Raw genomic sequence first — 18,234 nt, forward strand, 5'->3', positions numbered from 1 at the left:
AGTAGAGGGTTTTTTTTTTTATCTCTTTCATTTTTCTACCATAGTTTAGTGTCTAGGAAAGTGCCTGGCACATGATAGATGTTCAATAAATGCTTATGGAATAATTTTATGCAAGAATTGCATGCATTTTGTTGCTGTAGACCAACCACATTTCCTCTGAGCCCAGTTTTGGGTAGTTTGTTGAAGCATGAAACATACAATTACAGGCTGGTCTCTGGTTTTTATTAGTGTTTTCTGGGACCCATCAAACAACAACAACAAAAAAAACCCCATACTTTGAAAAATATAATTCTTTCATAAAATAAAAATACTCAGTTTGAATTTCACATAGTTTAAAGGGCAAGATTTCTGATTTAAAAAAAAAAAAATAGCGGCAGTAGGATTGTTTCCCACAAATTGTCAACCCAGAAGCCAAATGGGGAGAAAAGCAAGAATTATGCAGATTGCTACAGAAAGATTAATCCCAATTAAGCTAAACTTGTGAGGGCTTATACATTTCAGTGGTTCATAAGGCACAGTCTTGATGGGTTTTTATTAAGTGCTCTATCTCCTATTCCAGAAAAGGCATCCTGAGAACCAATGCTGAAGTTAATTCAGCTCTGATATTGTGATTGCTGTGCTGTTCCTTCTTTCACACCGCATGTATCCATGCAATAGGGTCATGTGGAACATCTCTTACATTCTGTAGAATTAAAGAAGCTCCTCACATAGATGGCTCCATGAAAAAAATGCTTTTTTTAACAATAAAAGAATAAGATAATTGCCTTTCCCTCTTACTATTTTACCTTTTCCTCTATTTTATAGATTTGAAAGACAACACACTTGCAAAATTAAGATCTAACATGCATGACTAACCTTATCAAAAGATCCCTTTTTTCAAAAAGACAAAAATATATATATAAACCAACGCCCAAATACTAAAACTTAGAACTGCTTTACACTTAAATAGCAATGTACATCATATAAACACATTCATAATCTTCATTGGTTGAAACAGTTTAAAGGTCCATTACTGGCTTCTCGTACCAGATAAGTCTCACAGCTCCTAATAAGGCAACAGAATTCTCATCCAATATATCTTGACTTGTGGAACCAAACAACCTGTCTGTTTGGTTTCATTTTAGGACAAGTAGGAAGGCAAAGTAAAAAGTCTCGCAGTAGAATGTTCATCTAACCCATAATATGTTCTTGAAGTTTTGGCCATTGTGCTCTTATTCTGGTGAAGAAATGATTCACATCCCGATTATGGATATGGAGAAGTCTTCCAGAAGACATTCATTCATTAAGTCAACACATATTTATCAAGGACCTAGCCCATGCTAGGTGCTGGGAAACAATATGGATAAGATATAGTCCCTGCCCTCCAAGAGCTTACAGTCTAGCAAGGCAAGAACTTTGAGGAAGGACCAGCATGTTCAAAGGAAAACTCATCACGTGGGTCTGCCCTGTTCAGAAGGCAAGTTCAAGAAGCTGTGGATGTATGTCTCTGGGATCCAGGACCTTGCTCAAATTTCATCAAGTCACATATCCAGGAGACTCAGATTATGTGCATCTGGTGAAGTCTTAGCAACACATTTCCTGCCTCAGATTCCCATGAAAATGGCAAATTAGAGCCTAAGCCTTGAGAGCTCAAGGAGACCAGGTTTAGGGACATTGTGAGCATCCAACACAGATAAGCTTCTTGAGTGAGAAGCTGTGAGTCCCCAAGAGACTGGGTGGGGCGGGGCGGGGGGCGGGGGGGACGCTTCACCTGATGCTGGCTTATCTCTGGGATTTTGCTCTCCCTTGCAACACTGTGGTGGGAAGTATTCTGTTCACACCCCAAGTTGGCATGGCTCAATTACCTTGAGTTCTCCAAGTCACGAACAGCACATAGAAAATGCATCAACTCAAGCCAAGACAATAGAGAGATATGCTGAGAACTTAATACTCCAGCCTATTTAAGCAGGAACTGGGTGCCAAGAAACCGTCACTTTCAACAAATAGCACAATCTGTTAATTATCTGCAGAACTGTTCCAATCGGTACTCCCCAGATTTACTTACTACCTAGTAGAAATTGCTCATCGATGGGGAGGGTGCAGAAAGAGCCAAGGCCAAATTGGAGGAATGTGAGAAACTTGCAGGTTTAAGAAGGGTGAGCTCAGGGAAGGATCTAGGCCCCCTGGGTGATGAACAGGCAAAGCCAGGGAAGAAAGAGCAGAGAGCGAATTAGCAGACGTCCCTAATAACTCCACACGATTCAGATGCTCACAGACACACAAACATTCATACGTTTACACCAATTCAGATATTTGGATGTTTAATTTGTTCTGAGTGAAACATAGTAAAATGCTGGGAAAGCAAGGTGTGTCTTTTTATGCAGCATGCTTTAGGTCTGTGTTGCTCATTGTTATTTCTCTCAGTTCCCTCAGTAACTGTTACTTGACAACACCAAATAACACCTCTGTGGAGGTGACCAAGCCAGGCAGAAATACAAATGGACTTGGTTGTACCTTCAGAAGATCATCTCACTAAGCTGCCATTCCAAGGTTACCATCCATAATGGCTCTCATAATCAGGACAAATTCTTAATTCTTACTTCCAACCTTCTGAATACATTACAAATACTTTGCAACCTCTGACTATGAATTGCTCACCTTCGTTGGGTAAGACACAGTGGTAGGTGCTCCATTCGTTGATGAGATTAGCTGTCTCCCTTCCCATATTATGGCTCCAGATAGAGAGGCAAAAGGGAGGAGAAAGCCAAGGACATGGGGAGCCAGAAAGAAAAGGTGCAAAAGGGATCTAGGTGTTCTAACCCATTTTCAAAGTGTCTACAGTCTCATGCTCCTCCCAGGCTTCAGGCCCCAGTGACACCAGAACACCCCAGAACAATTCCACTGAAGAAATCCCCAACGTCTTACTGACCGTAGCTCCTGAGCTGGGCTTTCTGTTTCTCTTCCATCTACCTTTCTTTTCTCTGTCTTTAAAAAAAAAAAAAAAATCCTGTAGACACAAATCTAGGCAACACACCATTCACTTTGGGAGGAGTCCAGATAAGACGGGAAAGAGATTATCCAAAAGAGGAAAGATTTTCCCTGGATCTCTCTCTCTCTCTCTCTCTCTCCACTCCCCCCACCCAATTCTTCTCTCAGCATTTCCTTTTGCAATGTAATTTTTACTCTGCTTTGTCATTCTAGTGAAATGTCTTCTATTATAATTCTTGCTATTACTGTGTTTAATTTATCTGACTTTGGCTCTCATCTGGGGTTTGGAACCTCTAGATTTCCCATTTCTAATATTCCCATTGTCCCTAATATTTTAGAACTTAAAAATTGGTTGACTTTGGAGTCTTGCTTTTACTTCACTCTAGGGAATGAAAGATCTATGCATATTTTTGTTCTGAGAGTAAATCACCATCTTCATCTCGGCAGACTACATCAGTGGTTCTCAATCAAGGACAATTTTGCCCCTCAAGGGAAATCTGGCAATGTCTGAAAATGTCACAACTTTAGGGATAAGAGTGCAACTGGCCTCCAGTGGGTAAAGGTCACAGATACTGCTAAACATCCCACAATGCACAAGACAGCCAAATAATGCACAACAAAGAATTACTCAGCCCAAAATGTCCATTTTGCTAATCGAGAATTGATGGGCTATAGGAATACAAAAGCAAACTCATCACCACCTCCTTTTTCCCATTTATTTTCGAACAATTGGGATTAAAAACAAGCAAGGTTAGAGCCTCTCTTAAATACCTAGAAGTGAGCAGAGATGGCATTTGAAGATTTTTTCCCCAGTCATCGAAGAGGGTGGGAGAGAGACAGCGTTGGCATCAGGTAAATCATTCTTGAATGAGTAGAAAGCCTTCACCATTATTCTTGCTGATTTAAGCATTGCAAGTCATGTGATTACTCAGTGATTATAGTCCACTTGGATTTTGGAAGTCTTCATGCTCCACTCACTGGCTCCTAAAGGTCAAGTTAAACTTCCCAGCATCCTTGGGTTCATCCTGTCAACCTGAGACCTTGGAGTTCATCCTAGCAACCCCACCCGCCTCTCCTGATGAGGCCACATGGATGCTCATGTGCAGAGGACACATCACCTTCTCCTAATCATTTTGCATATAAAAACATTTAATGCCCTCTAATTTTTTTTCTTTCTCTTAGCAAGAAGCACAAGGCTACAAATCCTGCTCTTCTTGCAGTGGAAAGGAACTTCACAATAGCGGCAAAAACAAATCACGACCACATACAGCATCATATTTCACAGAAAACTGTGTACGTTTGTTCCCCATATAGGACATACTTCAAAGTAACAAAATAATTTTATCAACTGTAGTGTTCCTTCTTCCGATTAGAAGTGGATGTTTTTCCCCCTCAAGGTACATAAATATCAGAGAAAAGTAGTCTTTGGAATACTTATGTCCAGGAGCTCTTGGCTTGCTATCATTTGGGGAATGTTTGGGTTTGTGTTCAAAGTGTTGGCAGGTTCAGTTTTCATTTTCTCGCCATCCACGTGCGTTCTTCCCAAATTTATATACCAGCCTTCGTCCGTCTACACGTTCCAGAATTTCTCTTTTGTAGTAATATCTGTAACAAAGGACATTGCATAAGGTGGCCAGTCAGACCAAGACTGCCAGGGAATTAAGTGGTCATGGTCAGGACTGGAAACTCCTCACCTCATCGCTCGGCTGAGTTTTTCATAGGTCATGCTGCTGTTGTTCTTCTTTTTGCCCCATAGCTGGGCCACAGCCTCTGATTTCAAGAACCTGAAGATGCCCTCAGATCGGTCTTCCCACTTGATTAACCCTGGGTTCTTGTCTGGGTTCAGGAGGATATCACGAATGAATTCCCATAAGTGAGTCCCTCGTGGATCTGAGGACAAGTTGGAAAAGGAGTTTATCAGTGGCCTAAGTCACAGCCAAGAAGGAGGAGAGGAAGCATAGAGTTGCAACATCGTCCATCAGGGAGGACATACTCAATTTTCCCCTATCCACCAGCACAGTCAGATCACAGAATCACCAAATATTTTATCTTTAAAAAAAAGGCATTTGAGAATGAACTAGCACAATTTTTCAGTTTATATATCAGGAAACTGAGACACAGAGAATTCAAGTGACTTGACCAAGATCACCCAATTAGCTAGTGGTAAAGCTAAGACCAAGGAATAAGTCTTAGACCTCCTATGCCAGGGGGAATCTCTTTTAAAATTTTTTTAAGATTTTATTTATTTGTGAGAGAGAGAATGAGAAACAGAGAGCATGAGAGGGAGGAGGGTCAGAGGGAGAAGCAGACTCCCTGATGAGCAGGGAGCCTGATGTGGGACTCGATCCCGGGACTCCAGGATCATGACCTGAGCCGAAGGCAGTCGCTTAACCAACTGAGCCACCCAGGCGCCCCAAGGGGGAATCTCTTTTAATTACTATTGATGAATTGCTCAGGATTCCTTGTCATCTGTCATTTCCTGGAAGAGCAAATTTCAACCACTTTTGTCTAGAACCTCAGCCCGAGTATAGCACTCTCACCCAGCGACTGTGGTTCAGTCAAATGCACATCAACAGGGCTCTAGAACTTTAACTCCTAGAATGTATTGGGTCAGGGTCTGGTAGGAGTTGAGGGGGCCAATTTGACAATGAAGCAACTACTGTAATAAGATTAGCAACCAAATCCTACTTGACCCCCACAAGACCTGCGCTACACCACACCTCCTCACCACTTACTGTGCTATGTTCGTTCAATTCTGCAGAACGACATGTAACAATGTCCAAATGATTTCTTTCTGAGCTCTCCCCTCCATGTCTCTGAGAGTTCCTATATTTTCAAAAAGTCTTATTACTGGGGGAAAGACAACTTCCAAGGAGCACTGTTGAATATTAAAAGTAAACAGTCCTTTCTTGGAACAATCACTCGACAAAGGTAGGAAAGCCAACAGCCAACAAAAGAAAAAAAGAATACATCTCCGTTTTTACTTCCCATCTTCTTTTCTCATCCATTTTTCTGGAGAGAGGGAAATTGCTAACCTCGTGCCTATCAGGTCTCATTCACTGGGTATCTCAGTTTTAGAACAAACAGCACAGCACAAAGAGGAAATTCCAGTGGATCTCCACTTTGAGAAACTGCAGAGGGGCTTACTTTGCCAGCAAGTGATGCCCCCACTGTCTCACCCTAAACAGGCTGAGGTAAAGAAGTGGAGGTGACAGGCAGAGGCAATATTTGTCTAAAACCTAGTGGCCTCCAGTTACACCCGCCCTGAAGGGAAGGGACAACAGCCATCTGAAAGCCAGGCAACTTACTGTGCTTTTTGGTGTGGGACTTTGCAGGGTGGTCTTGCTCTTTTTTCATCTCAGGTGACTCTGCTAAAAGGAACAATGAGAGCTGCTTAATTTACCCATTTCCTACAGTCATCATTGCCATTCATTCATCCACTCATTTAACCAGTATTTATTGAGCACCTATTACATGCCTGGCACTGTTTGTGTGTGTGGTATATGAGCAAAATAAAACAGAGATGAGAAATACTATGAAGAAAAATCTTGCAGGGTAAGAAATGGGGATAGAAATGTGAAGGTGGGAATAATTTGCAATTAAATATAAGGCGGTCACAGAAGACCTCTCAGAGAAGGGGACCAGAGGATGTGAGGGAGACAGCCAGCCATGCAGAGAGCTTGCAGAAGAACCATCTATGAATAAGAATAGTAAATGCAAAGGTCCTGAGGTCAGTATGTGTTTGGTACATTCACAGAATAGAAGGAAGCCAGCGTGACTGTGAACAAGAGGCAGAGGTTGAGATCAGTAAGGCTTCATGGGACTCTTTTTGGATTTTAGCTTTTATTCTGAGAGAGATAGGAAGCCATTGAAGGAAATAGGTCCCTGAAAGAAGGTGTGTGTGTGTGTGTGTGTGCATGTGTGTGGGTTTTCTTTTTACATAATACAAAATGTAAACACTTATAACAAAGAAAAATGGCTTTTAAGCCAGAGGAGTGCCCTTTTTTGGCAAGCAAAGTTACATTTTAATCAGTCTGACAAAGGGGCCATTGAATGGCCTGCGCTCAGTACAGAGGGCCACCAGGGGACTATAGAAACACAGATTAGTTTAACAAATGACTCATTATGGTAACCCTTGTGAGTATCACCAAAGACAAGATGACAGAGGCAGATCTGGTGAAATGAAACTTCTTAAAAAGAAAAATAAATGGTCTAGCAGTGCGCGCGCACGTGTGTGTGTGTGTGTGTGCGCGTGTGTGTGTGTGTGTGAATGGGCGCTTCAGGTGTCAGGAAGACCAGGCAGAACTTACCAAAAAATCTCTCAATCAGTAACCCAGCAATCTGAATACAGAGTAGTCTCTAAATGCAAGCCAGTCCTGTTAAGAAACTGGGCCAGTAAGCTGCATTTCTCAGTGCACAGTACATCCGGGCTTCCTAAGCTAGGGTTCACCCACCGATCCCTGTGTGGCCTTCAAGGACATTACGGATGGACTGAAACTGCATGCAAATGGGGAGCACCCAAGGCATTCATTTCCATTGTCAAGAGTGGTTCATGATTCAAAAAAGTTAGAATAGCCATTAGCTCCTAAACAAACTGGTTAATACTGTTTATTGAGCACTTACTATGTACCATGCACTGTGCTCTGCTTTATGCATGAATGGCCTATTCACTTTACTCAACAACCTTCTGAGGTGGCTACTAGATGATCCAAAGATCTGTGCAGGAGCTGAGACACAGAGAGTTCAGGTGACTTGTCTGAAGTCACACAGCCTGAAAGTGGAGCCACGATGTGAACACACACAATTTGAATCCAGAGGCTTCAGTCACAACCACCACTCGGTGCCAATTCTAGAGACAACGACACATAAGAGATTTCACAGAAGTCTTCCCTGCCAAGAATCAGGCTCAGGTCTCTAATGCTCAAGTTAGTGGGAAAAAGTAATTCCAGCTCAACGATTCTGGATTTCCCAGCATGCGTGGGCACATACACTGTCACCTATAAGAGCACCCAGCTCGTCACGACTCCGCATTCCCGGTGGTTTCTCCACGAGCCAAGGTAGAAGGAGGACAGGGATTTCATAAGCTCTGGTTAGCTGAGAAACCTCTTCTTCGGGCCAAGAATCTCCCTTGGTATTGTCAGCAGGAGGGCCTGCACCTGACTGGGGTTTCTCTGAAATCTGGAAGGGCAAATTCGCAGGAAATGCAAGGAGACTCCACTCTCCCACCTTGTAGGTTTCAGGGTGAGGTTGCAACATCCCATCAGGATGTGACAATATTGCGACAGGTCTGGCACTCACCCCGGTTTCCAAGTGATACATCACTCTGACAGGGCCGCGTTGTTCTGCAGACAAAGAGTGGCATTTACCCAGTAGGCCACAAGCAAAGCTCATTTTCCAATGGCATCCAGGAGGGATGCAGGGCCATTATTTCAGAGCCAGGGTTGAGTTCAGAAAAACCCACGGGTTTCTCGGCTTATTGGCCTCCATCACCGTTTAAGGGTTCCGAGCTGATATAGAATTAGTTACTTTGGGGGCTAAGCTACCTTTGTGAATAAGACGGAAACCTTGGACCCTCTCCCCAGAAACATCCACGTATGTGTACACTCATGAGAATTTGTAAACAGCTTCAGGGGTTTAGGCTCACTTGATGAGTCCATGGACTCTATAGACTTAAAGACCCCAGACCAGACAGACCATGAGGGAATGTCCTCTGTGAGATGTCAGCCCTTTACCCAGCCTGGACTTCCATCCAGCTTCAAAGAAAAACCAAAAACAGAGAACAAAATAAATCCCCCAATAAAAATGTTTCCATCATAATATGAAGGAATATGCAGCCAAAGGCAAAAGAAAACTCGAATATCTTCCAGCCTCCTCTTCCCGTCCCCAGTGTGTGTGGGCAAGCTGTGGAACCACGGACCTGCCTTCGCACTAAAGTCTTTTGATCTGAAACCTCACTTTAATATGATGGCCTCTCCCCTTGTGTCTTCCCCTCACCCTAAAATAAAAGTCAAAACCTTTGAAGTTAGCCATGTGGTTAAGTGATTCATTCTTGTAAAATAATGGCTCGCTCTGGGGAAGTCGTCCGGCTCGGCTTTCTCTCGCTCTGCTCCCAGGCACCTCAGGCCAAGGTCCAGTCTGGGCAAGGGGAGCACTGAGCCACAGGTTTATGACGCAAGTTCCAGAGCGTGACTTCAGCTAAGCTGCTTCGCAAGAAGCGAAGATTAGAAGCATTTGCATGTGATTCAGCTGTGAGCCATTTCTTTACGGGATATACAAATATCAGTGTTATAATAGACCATGCCACCCTAGCTCTAGGCTTGACAAGTCAGTGAATAAACACATCAGGCCCGAGTTGGCGTGACTGGCTCGAGGACTATCGGGCAGATCAGGAACACTCGCAGCAGCCATTTTGTGAAATGGGCAGATGACAGAGGAATCAAAACAAAGCCCGCTTCCCCACCTGGGTTTATCACAGAGGGCATCAGTTTATGTGGAGCCTCGCCTTCGCTTGGCTTGTAACTTGCATTAAAACATAGAAATACATTTAACTGCACTCAGTTTCATGGGAACTTGAAATCTAAAGACTCGGATAAATGACGAAGGTCCTTTTTTAGGGGGGTGGTGTTCTGGTCCCATCCAGTAGAGATTAAACCTCTCCGGAAGGAATGGACCCAGGCAAGGCTGTAATTAACTGTCCCTCTGGAAGGCTGGGGGATAGTTAATTACTCCAGAGAAGCTGCCAGTCCCAGATGCTGAGTGGATTCTATCAGTAATAATTCCGGTAGAGGTCCTGGATTGCTTCACTGTGTTCCAAGCAAAGGATCAGAATGGGCGACAAAGGAATCTAGGATCAAGGGAGGTAAAGGAGTGCAGATCTGTAAAGCCCGTTTTAAGAATTATTCAAAAATGGAATAAGGGGACAGTGAGTTCCCTATTGCTGCAAATATGAAAGCAGAACTGGCCCCTATGGATTGTGAGATTCTAGAAGGTAAGTCAGGATACAGAAGAGAGAAGGGCAGCCAGGCTGTGAGGGCAGGAGAGCTGGGACAATGGCTTTTATGTTTTCCAGGTGCTTCAGGACCCCCGAGGCTCAGGAAGTGATGGGTGCTAGTTTATTCTCAGCTGCAATCTTCTGCCATAATCCAGAGACCCAACTGGAAGAACATGGAAGGCATCACCTTACAAGGTGTGAGGAAGTCAGAGTGTGACCGTGTGGTTTCCTCGGCTCTGAAACCCTCGGTCTTGACTGGGTGGCAATGATTGCTACAGAAATGTTCCCCTGATTGGCTCAGTTCCCCCAGAAGGGCAAACCCACTGCAGAGCCTTTCCAGTATCTGATCTGTTTCCTAAGCTGAACAAATACTGAGAGTGACACATAATGCTGTGCCCATTGGGGGAGGGGGAAGTCAAGAAATGAATTGGCCTCCGTTCTTAACCTCAATTCCAGAAGCACTGACACTGGCTACCAGCCCTGCTTCATTCAAGGGGTTTGACCCGAACAAAACCTCAAACCTCATTATTTCGGTTCTTAAAAACACACTGAACAAAATCAAAAACAAGGGGAGGTTTTGGGGGAGGAGAAGCTGTGTGATTCCAAGTTCTTTCACAAGCACACATTTAAATCCCAATTCTGAAGATGCCCCAACTTCAATTCCAGGAAAAGAGCAATTGCCTCATGACAAGTCTAAGCTCCAAATTTCATAGACCCAAGCAGTTTTACAAATTCTCACCCAGGTCGAAACCCTCTCTTCACCCCCCCAGTGCACTCACGCTCACAGGACACGTGCCAAAATGCCTCTTTGTGAGGGGAGGGGAAATTATCATCTGAAAGCCCCTCTCTGGACTCCCAATGGACCACCCCTCTCAGGGGAACCTTGACTTGGAGTCAAGGATAGCCTCCCCTCCGGTTGCATCCAATTTTAACCGAACACAACTAACGTGAGCATAATTCATCCAGTACAGGTGGTCTGACTAATCAGAGAGTCCCAATGAGCCATCAGGGTCAGGCTTAAAAGCTGATCTGTGATGGCCAGGGTTCTAGAAATTTCCGACAGCTACCCCACTACCCAGAGATCATCACTGCAGGTTCACTGACCTCTGAAGGTCACTTTTAGATATTCTTTCCCTAAAGTCAGACGTAGTTTGTTGAAAATTAAATACAGCTTCTTCCCCCATAAGTATACCCAAGTCAAAACAGTTTTATCAGATAATTTCCTAAAAGCAAGCTTCTGCTGAAAGGAGTTTTTGTTGTCACAAGAGAGTGACTTGGTTTCCCAAGAGACCAACAGTTTTCCCAGAGGCTTCCTTGCTGGTCATTTTCAATGTACAAATACTAGCTCAAAAGCAGACCTTTTAAAAAGAGTAACTCCCTTCCTTTCCCAGTCTTTCAACAAGAAAGACTCCAGCAAAGTAGAAACGCAGGGTGTTGTAATTCTCATTAATTCTCAGTAAGCACTTGCAGGAGGCACCCTCAGCCCCGATATCAGGACAACTTACCGACAGGAAGGTGACCCGTGCTTGTCATGGAGATCTGGGCCCGACAGAACGTCTTGCTGTCCAACAGATCTGCAGCAATGAAATGATAAATGACATTAAGAGCCCCTTCCTTACAACATAACTTTGTGGCTGTTAGAAGACAGAATAAGCAGAATGTCAAAGGCCCGTAAGTGTTGGGGAGTTAGTTACCTACTGTGCTACCATAGTTGGTGCCATATAAATAGTTTTCTTCTTTCCATGTGTTCATGATGGAAGGGTCTACAAAAGACAGAAAATGGGGATGGTCAGCAATCATCTTTCCCTGGGTGATGAGTTTGCCCTTTCTAACTCACTGCCCATCAGAGAGGTGCTGGGCCTCGTGGGTGGTCCTCAGAGAGAAAGGATAAGATTGGACTTCTACCACATGCTACTTTATAAGAATGTTAACTCCTTTTTCTTCCAGCGTCCTAACGGAAATGGGCTTTGTTATGGCCCCAACTCTGTGTGTTCTACACCTGCTTCCTCTTTAGGGCAGTGAGGGAATACTGTAGTGAGACCCTGTCCTAGGCCCATGCTTTGGCTTTCTGGGAATATTCCCATAGCAGGGGGTGGGCTCAGGAGCCTGGCATCGTCTTGCATGCTACTGTATAATCACCAGAATATTTTTACATTGGAAAAAGAAATTGTTAAGGACAAATAATTCCTAATTAATGAGTCTCGTTTCCTAAAAATATCTTCCCGGGAGAATTAATGTTTCTTTCAGGAAAGTCTAGTCATTCTTTATCACGGTGTCTTCATGGCTAAAATTCCAGAAGCTCCCCTTCCAGTTGGGTGACAGCCCCCTCCCTTCAGGATTTCTCCAATTAATGTAAGGGGTGACACAAAATTCTCAAAATAAAACAGAGGAGAAGGAGAAGAGAGTGTCACCAAATCAAGCAAACAACTTTTCAGAGTGAGGTCCCATTGCCTCATCTCTGAGAAGAAGTGCGCTCCCTCTGCCCCCCACCCCACCCCTGCAGCGGGCTGGGTAAGCATGTCTGACTCTTCGGATGTCAGATTCAGAGGAAACTGCCGTCCACCTACCCCAAACAAAGCCCCACTCCTACACAACCCCCACGTCTGGGCTGACCTCCAACAGAAGCATTTTCTTTCCCGGCCAAGAGCTGTGAGACCTGGCAGGAGCTCTCACCTCGTCCCCACCGGGAACTTCCTGCCTTTCCCCCTCCTCACAGATGGAGGCTGCCCTCAGCTCCCCCCCGTCTGCGTTCTGAATTTCAGGGTCAGCGAGGTAAGCCAATGGCCGAGTTTCATTTTGTTTTTATAGCATAAATAGTATAAAACCTGACTCACTGGCTAAGTCCTCCTGTTTGCGACATAGGGATTTAGCTGGTATTTTAACTAATAGCTACGTGTTTGGGCACCCCAAGCCCAATCTCTTGGGGTTACACCCTCTCTCCTCGTTGGGTCACCTCATACACCTGTTGTTGTCTCCGAAAACAAACTGAACCAAAAAGGTTTGGGGGGTGTTGGCCCCTCTAAGAGCCTCTTCTCCCCTCCTCCTAGGGTGGACCTACTTCTCCACCCCTTGGCTCAGCTTTTCAGAACTGGCAACACGAGAATGTCTGGATGGTCAAGGAGGAATTACCGAGTTATTTGGGCCCTCTCCAATACCAGCTGGCTCCTCCAGTGGGGCTATTTGTCAGGTCCTGGTGGGAGTGGGGGTGGAGCCCCAGCCTCTGGGCCAAGTCCTGTGTCTGCCTCTAGGGCAATCAGGCCCAGAGACACAGGCCCATCCGGGCAACCCCTGGCCTCTGTGGGGTTGGAGGGAAGGGCAAGGCTAGGAAGACCGAGTTAACATGCTTAGCAGCTATTGCTTTTTCTTTAATAATGGTGACTAGCCCCTTATAAAAGAGTAAATAACTGCATGGGGCCAATTTCAGCCCCTAGCAACTCACAAATCACCCTGGGTCAAATTCTGTCCTTGGTGACTGGCACGCAAGCCTCAGGGAGGCCCGTGGCAACCTCGGCCATCCCACGTGGCTCACAATCTCACTGCTGTGGATGTGGGGAGTGACCCTGGAGCAGCGTTGACTGCCTGGTTTTCTCAAGGCCAGGGGACTCTGGGGGACTTGCATAGCTCTCCCTGGACTGAGAGGTCATAGGCCAAAGGTCAATATACAAGGAGCTCTGATGGGTGTGAGACCCTGGGGTACATTTCTCCAGGCAGTTACTGCCTGCCTCCCGCCCCCCCCACCCCACCCCACAAGTCCACCGGGTCCCCAGGAGAAAGATTTGGGACAGAGAAAGGAGGACTCATTGGACCAGGGAAGGAGAACAAAAAATAAACGTAGATCCTATGAGACTGCAGACCCTACTCAGAGCCCAGAATAGTGTCATTTGTCTAAAAGTGCACTTGAGGCAGGGAGTGGGTTCCACAGCTGCTTTTGGATGTCCCCCAAGCCCTCCAGAAGCTACAGTAACTACAACAGCGAGTCTGTAGCTTCCTCTTTTTTGTGAAATGCACTCCCCCTGAGGGACGAGCAGGGAGGAGACACTGAACCTTTCTCTTCTCTCCCCTTGCTTCTCCTAACTTGGCCCAGCCCAAGGCCCTGACTCTCTTCGTGTGAGAAGGAGGCCCACCCAGACTCTGCATTTTCCCCAGCTCCTGGACCTGAGCCTGGATGATGCCCTAACCAGCAGCGAGAGGCACAGAAGTGTGGACAGCTTCAATCTAGATTGGAAATAGTTGGCAGTCCCTGGTCCCCAAGGCAAGGAACAAGACTCACGGTGGGGTGGTCCATTGGAGACAGCCAGGGAAGAGGCGTCCCTTGGCTTCGTGCCAGAGCACTGGATTCGTCCTGCTCCCACACTCTCCTGACGCCCTCCCAATTGTCCTCCCCCCGGGCTTGGACTCCCAAGTTGGCTCCCTTTTTCTGCTGCTCCTCACCAGTTTGTTCTGTCTTGACAATGACATTGTGTGTGGACTGGAACAGGTCGCTGCTGCACTGGCCTGTGGAGGACAGATTGGGGAAGTCAGAGCCAGCCCACATAGAGCCAGAACTTAAACAAGTCCCGAAAGCTTCAACCAGGACGGAGCTGACTTCTAGGGAGAGCTTCTGCCCATTCTGCCGTCTGTCCACCTCTGAGTATTTAGGCCAGGGGGCTTCCCTCTCAGTGTCTACAAACTGGGGCCTGGAGTCCCTGGCCCGGGAAAGCAGGAGCTGGGGCATCTACATCCAATGCAATGGTTTGGCCTTATAGAGGGAAGCCATCCCAGGATGGTGGAAATAGAACTTAAGAAGTCAGAAGGCCAGTTTTCCCACTGATGCCTGGCCTTTCCAGCTCTTGGTTAACTCGTCTGTAAATGGAGGGGATTAAACCAGATAAAGTCAGTCAATGGCCTCTAAACTGCTTTCCCTTACTGACTTAGGATATAGGACAAAAACGAAAATCCCGGAGAAACCATTTTCACCAGTTTGATTCTTCTTTGATCTTAAATGTAATCAGACCCATTTTGATTAGATCCAATCTGAGATACATCCAGATAAATGGAATAATTCTCCTCTTTTTTTATGCCTTGCAACTCCTCTCTTGGTTATATATATATATGTGTGTGTGTATATATATACACATATATATATGATATTTATATATCAAATATAAAAGCATATATACACACATACACATATGAATGCGTTTAGTATGTTTTTCCTCCCCAGCCAGGTTATAAATATCTCAGGAGCAGAGGTCGTACGTTTAACCTCTCTGACCTTCAGGTTTCCCATCTGTAAAATGGGTACATGTTTATTTTTTCATAAGGTCATTAAATGAATCAATTTACTTACAGTGTCCAGTATAAATAAACACTCAGTGAATATAAGCTAATAGAACGTCTACAAAAAGGCAAACAATGAAACAAAGGAGAGAAATCTGGTCATTAGGCACTCAGAGGCACCGACAGCATGCATTAGGGCCAAAGAAGTTACAAAAGGTCAAAGACAGAAGGTCAAAGATGGCCACCACCCCTTTGCTCTCTGCCTCCCAAGCCTTTCTGCCTCAGGCTTCAATCAGGGCAAAGCTTTAAAGGAGTGGATCTAATTGAAGGTAGGGAGGTAAATATATTTACATCTTCAAGTGTAAGTCTGCTCCTTCTGAAGACTCCTGGGGGTTATTTATAGAGCTTTGTTTGGTTTGGTTCTAGTAAAGAAAAATGAGCAACCATCTCTGTGAGGCAGATGGGAAGAGGGGAGTGCCTGGGAGCTGAATGAGGTCATCCAAAATGGCCACCCCAGCCGCCAGCTTCAGGCCAGACCCTGGGTCCTCCTCAGCGTTGATGCAGCTGTCAGGGTCTGAATCTGGTTCATAGACCAGGACCTCCTGCTTCCCGAAGCTCCAGCCACCTGCCCAAACACTGGTTCTGCTGAGACAGACATGCCCATTCTGACGTGGACAGGCCAGCTCACTATCCCTATGTAATATTACTGTCTCCCAAGATGCCCGCAGCTCCCAGAAGAACTTTTTTTACCAGCATTGTCAGGAGAACCTTAGGTCAGTGTCAAAGACATTCTGCAAGCCAGGTTGTTTGCCCTATCGTGTCTTAGAAGCCAGGAGGGAACGTGCGTGAAGAGACTCACCGATGGAGAGCTTGCCTCTGCTCTAGGTGAGGCCTCAAGAGAGACACATTCGGGGCCCTAGGGCAGCACTAATTCCAGAAATCACTGCAGAAACATCCCACACGTGTCCAGACCATTAGTTCTAACCCTTTCTCTCTCTCTCTCTTTTTGAGTTCTTGACTTCTCAAGAATCTGTTGAAATATTGGGAGCCTTCTCTTCCCCAAAACAAACATAGACCTAATTAATTCTCCATCACTTCTTACCACGCCACGTGTAGGGCCCATCTTAAGAACCTCGGTCTAGAAGTTTAAAGAAAAGAAAAAGGACCCATGCTGATCTTAATAAGCAAGTGATCGGGAGTTAGGCTATCCCAACATGTTTGCGGGGGTGGAGAGGGGAGAAGAAAAGGTTTTCTGAGAGCAAGTCTTCTGTGAATACCCAGCGAGCCTTTGTCTCCTTAAAAATTAACCAGAAGGAGAAATGCAATTACCTTGGGTTCCTGTAGGATTGGACACGCCTGGAACCCCAGACTCGTGCCTGTTCTCTCTCCTCCTCTCTCCTTCCCTCCCTCGGGAAACAGTAATTTGGAGGTGAGACCCCCCCCCTTGGAAGTCCCAGACAAGGAACCTTCCAGCAGGGTAGAGAGAAATAATCACCATTCCACTTGAGATGCTGCAGGTTGCTGTAGAGAAGCTGACCCGCCGTCCCCGCCGCCCGTGTGAACTCCTGCAGACTCATGCTGCAGAGGTGCTCGCCATTGACATCGAACTCCTGGAAAGGGATGCAGCTGGCGTCCAGCTGGTTGGTGTCCAGGAGGTGCTGGAGCCACTCCCACACCTGGTACTTGGTCCAGTACTGAGGATGGATTTCATGCCACTGGCCTCCAAAAAACCCGCTGGAAACTGAAAAACAGGAGGGACCCATGTCCCATGAGCGACCTGTGGTTCTTCCGGGACATTATCTCAGACATGGGAGGCACCGCTCAGCTGCCAGGTGTCGGAACAATTGCAGCCGGTGGATGTCAGCGTGGGGGTTGGAGTATGAGACAGGCTCTAGAGAGGAGGCTCAGAAATGTGCCTCCCTGCCTCTTCACGTCCTCCTTAGAACAGTACTTATCCCTGGGCGCTTCATGAGGACACAGACCTGAAATGCTCTGAGATCATGAGCGCATCCCCGCCTCCTGCAAAGTACCATGAAGGCTAACGCATCACTATGTGTCATCAACTTATTAGCCTATTGTCCACTCCCACACAGTTCCCTTCCTCTCTTTTCTCTCTCCCATTTTTAACTCTCTCTTACACACACACACACACACACACACACACACACACACACATACATAAGCCCAAATTCAGACCATTTTCAACCAAAACTGAGGCATGAGGGTAAGATTCTTTTTCTCTATGATGTCTTTTCTCCTCTCCAGAGTGGTCCAGCTTAGCTGCCTGCTAACTGTGCTGATCTACCCCAGCCCCACACTGGTTATTACAGCTGCTATGACTCATTTCCCTACTCAGCTACCTTCAGGAGCTTCCCATTATTCACTGAAATTAGCTACAGAATCGCCAAGCCAGGCATTGAGGCTCTTCAGTAACTATTATCCAAGTGACCCCATCACTTCTGCCTTTTTTCTCTGGTGTCCTTTCAGTCTGGTTTGTATCCTGCCAGTCATTCCCTGTTGAATACTTACCCAGCTTGCAGACTCTGGCCACCCCATAAAGCCATCACAGACCACCCCCCCAAAAATATTATTATTCAGGGCTTGATGTCCCCTGAATCTCCAACAGACGTGTTTGGTACTTCTCCTAATGGCTTTTGTCATGTTCTGCTTTACTTTACACATCTCTAGGTTCTGTCTTATTCTCCTTTTTAAATTGTAAACTCAAGGTCATGGAGCCATAGTCATCTTTGCATCTCCTACAAAAATGACCTCAGACACTATGCCATCGCAGGTACTCTCTGTATATTTCTTTGGTGGAATTTGTTCCTGAAGAAGAGATAATGTAGCAATCTAGAAGAGTTTGAGGTGCATTCACAAGATGGTTAAATTAAATATCAGTGAAGAAGTCAAGTTCACCCAAGCCAATAAATATTGCTGAACTGGATGGGCTGAACTTCTACGTATGTGACTCTCCTGTGCTCACTTCAGAGAACATCACAAAGTCAGCCCAAAGTCCT

General features: G+C 45.6%; 1 protein-coding gene across 8 annotated transcripts; it reads right to left on the reverse strand.

Moving 5' to 3' along the window:
* Positions 1-211: 211 nt before the first annotated feature.
* EHF (ETS homologous factor) lies at positions 212-16,969 on the reverse strand. 8 transcript variants are annotated; one of them, XM_045892637.3, is made up of 7 exons: positions 16,713-16,969; positions 14,390-14,452; positions 11,653-11,721; positions 11,464-11,532; positions 6,276-6,335; positions 4,662-4,857; positions 212-4,572 (listed from the first exon to the last, which is right to left on the reverse strand). In XM_045892637.3, the coding sequence occupies exons 1-7, from the start codon at positions 16,792-16,794 to the stop codon at positions 4,473-4,475; spliced, it is 639 nt and encodes a 212-aa protein (XP_045748593.2). In that variant the 5' UTR covers positions 16,795-16,969; the 3' UTR covers positions 212-4,472. The 8 variants fall into 8 exon arrangements, 6 of the variants coding, with proteins under 6 accessions (XP_045748593.2, XP_045748595.2, XP_064432747.1 ...); XM_045892639.3 differs by having other exon boundaries at positions 6,276-6,338; positions 16,713-16,962; XR_010406901.1 differs by lacking the exons at positions 14,390-14,452; positions 16,713-16,969 and having other exon boundaries at positions 212-2,964; positions 3,739-4,572; positions 6,276-6,338; positions 11,653-12,488.
* Between the last annotated feature and the right edge of the window lie 1,265 nt (positions 16,970-18,234).

Source organism: Mirounga angustirostris, unplaced genomic scaffold (assembly GCF_029215605.1).
Source record: "Mirounga angustirostris isolate CCGP_5_RB_7025 unplaced genomic scaffold, mMirAng1.0.hap1 SCAF_13, whole genome shotgun sequence".
Lineage (NCBI taxonomy): Eukaryota > Metazoa > Chordata > Mammalia > Carnivora > Phocidae > Mirounga > Mirounga angustirostris.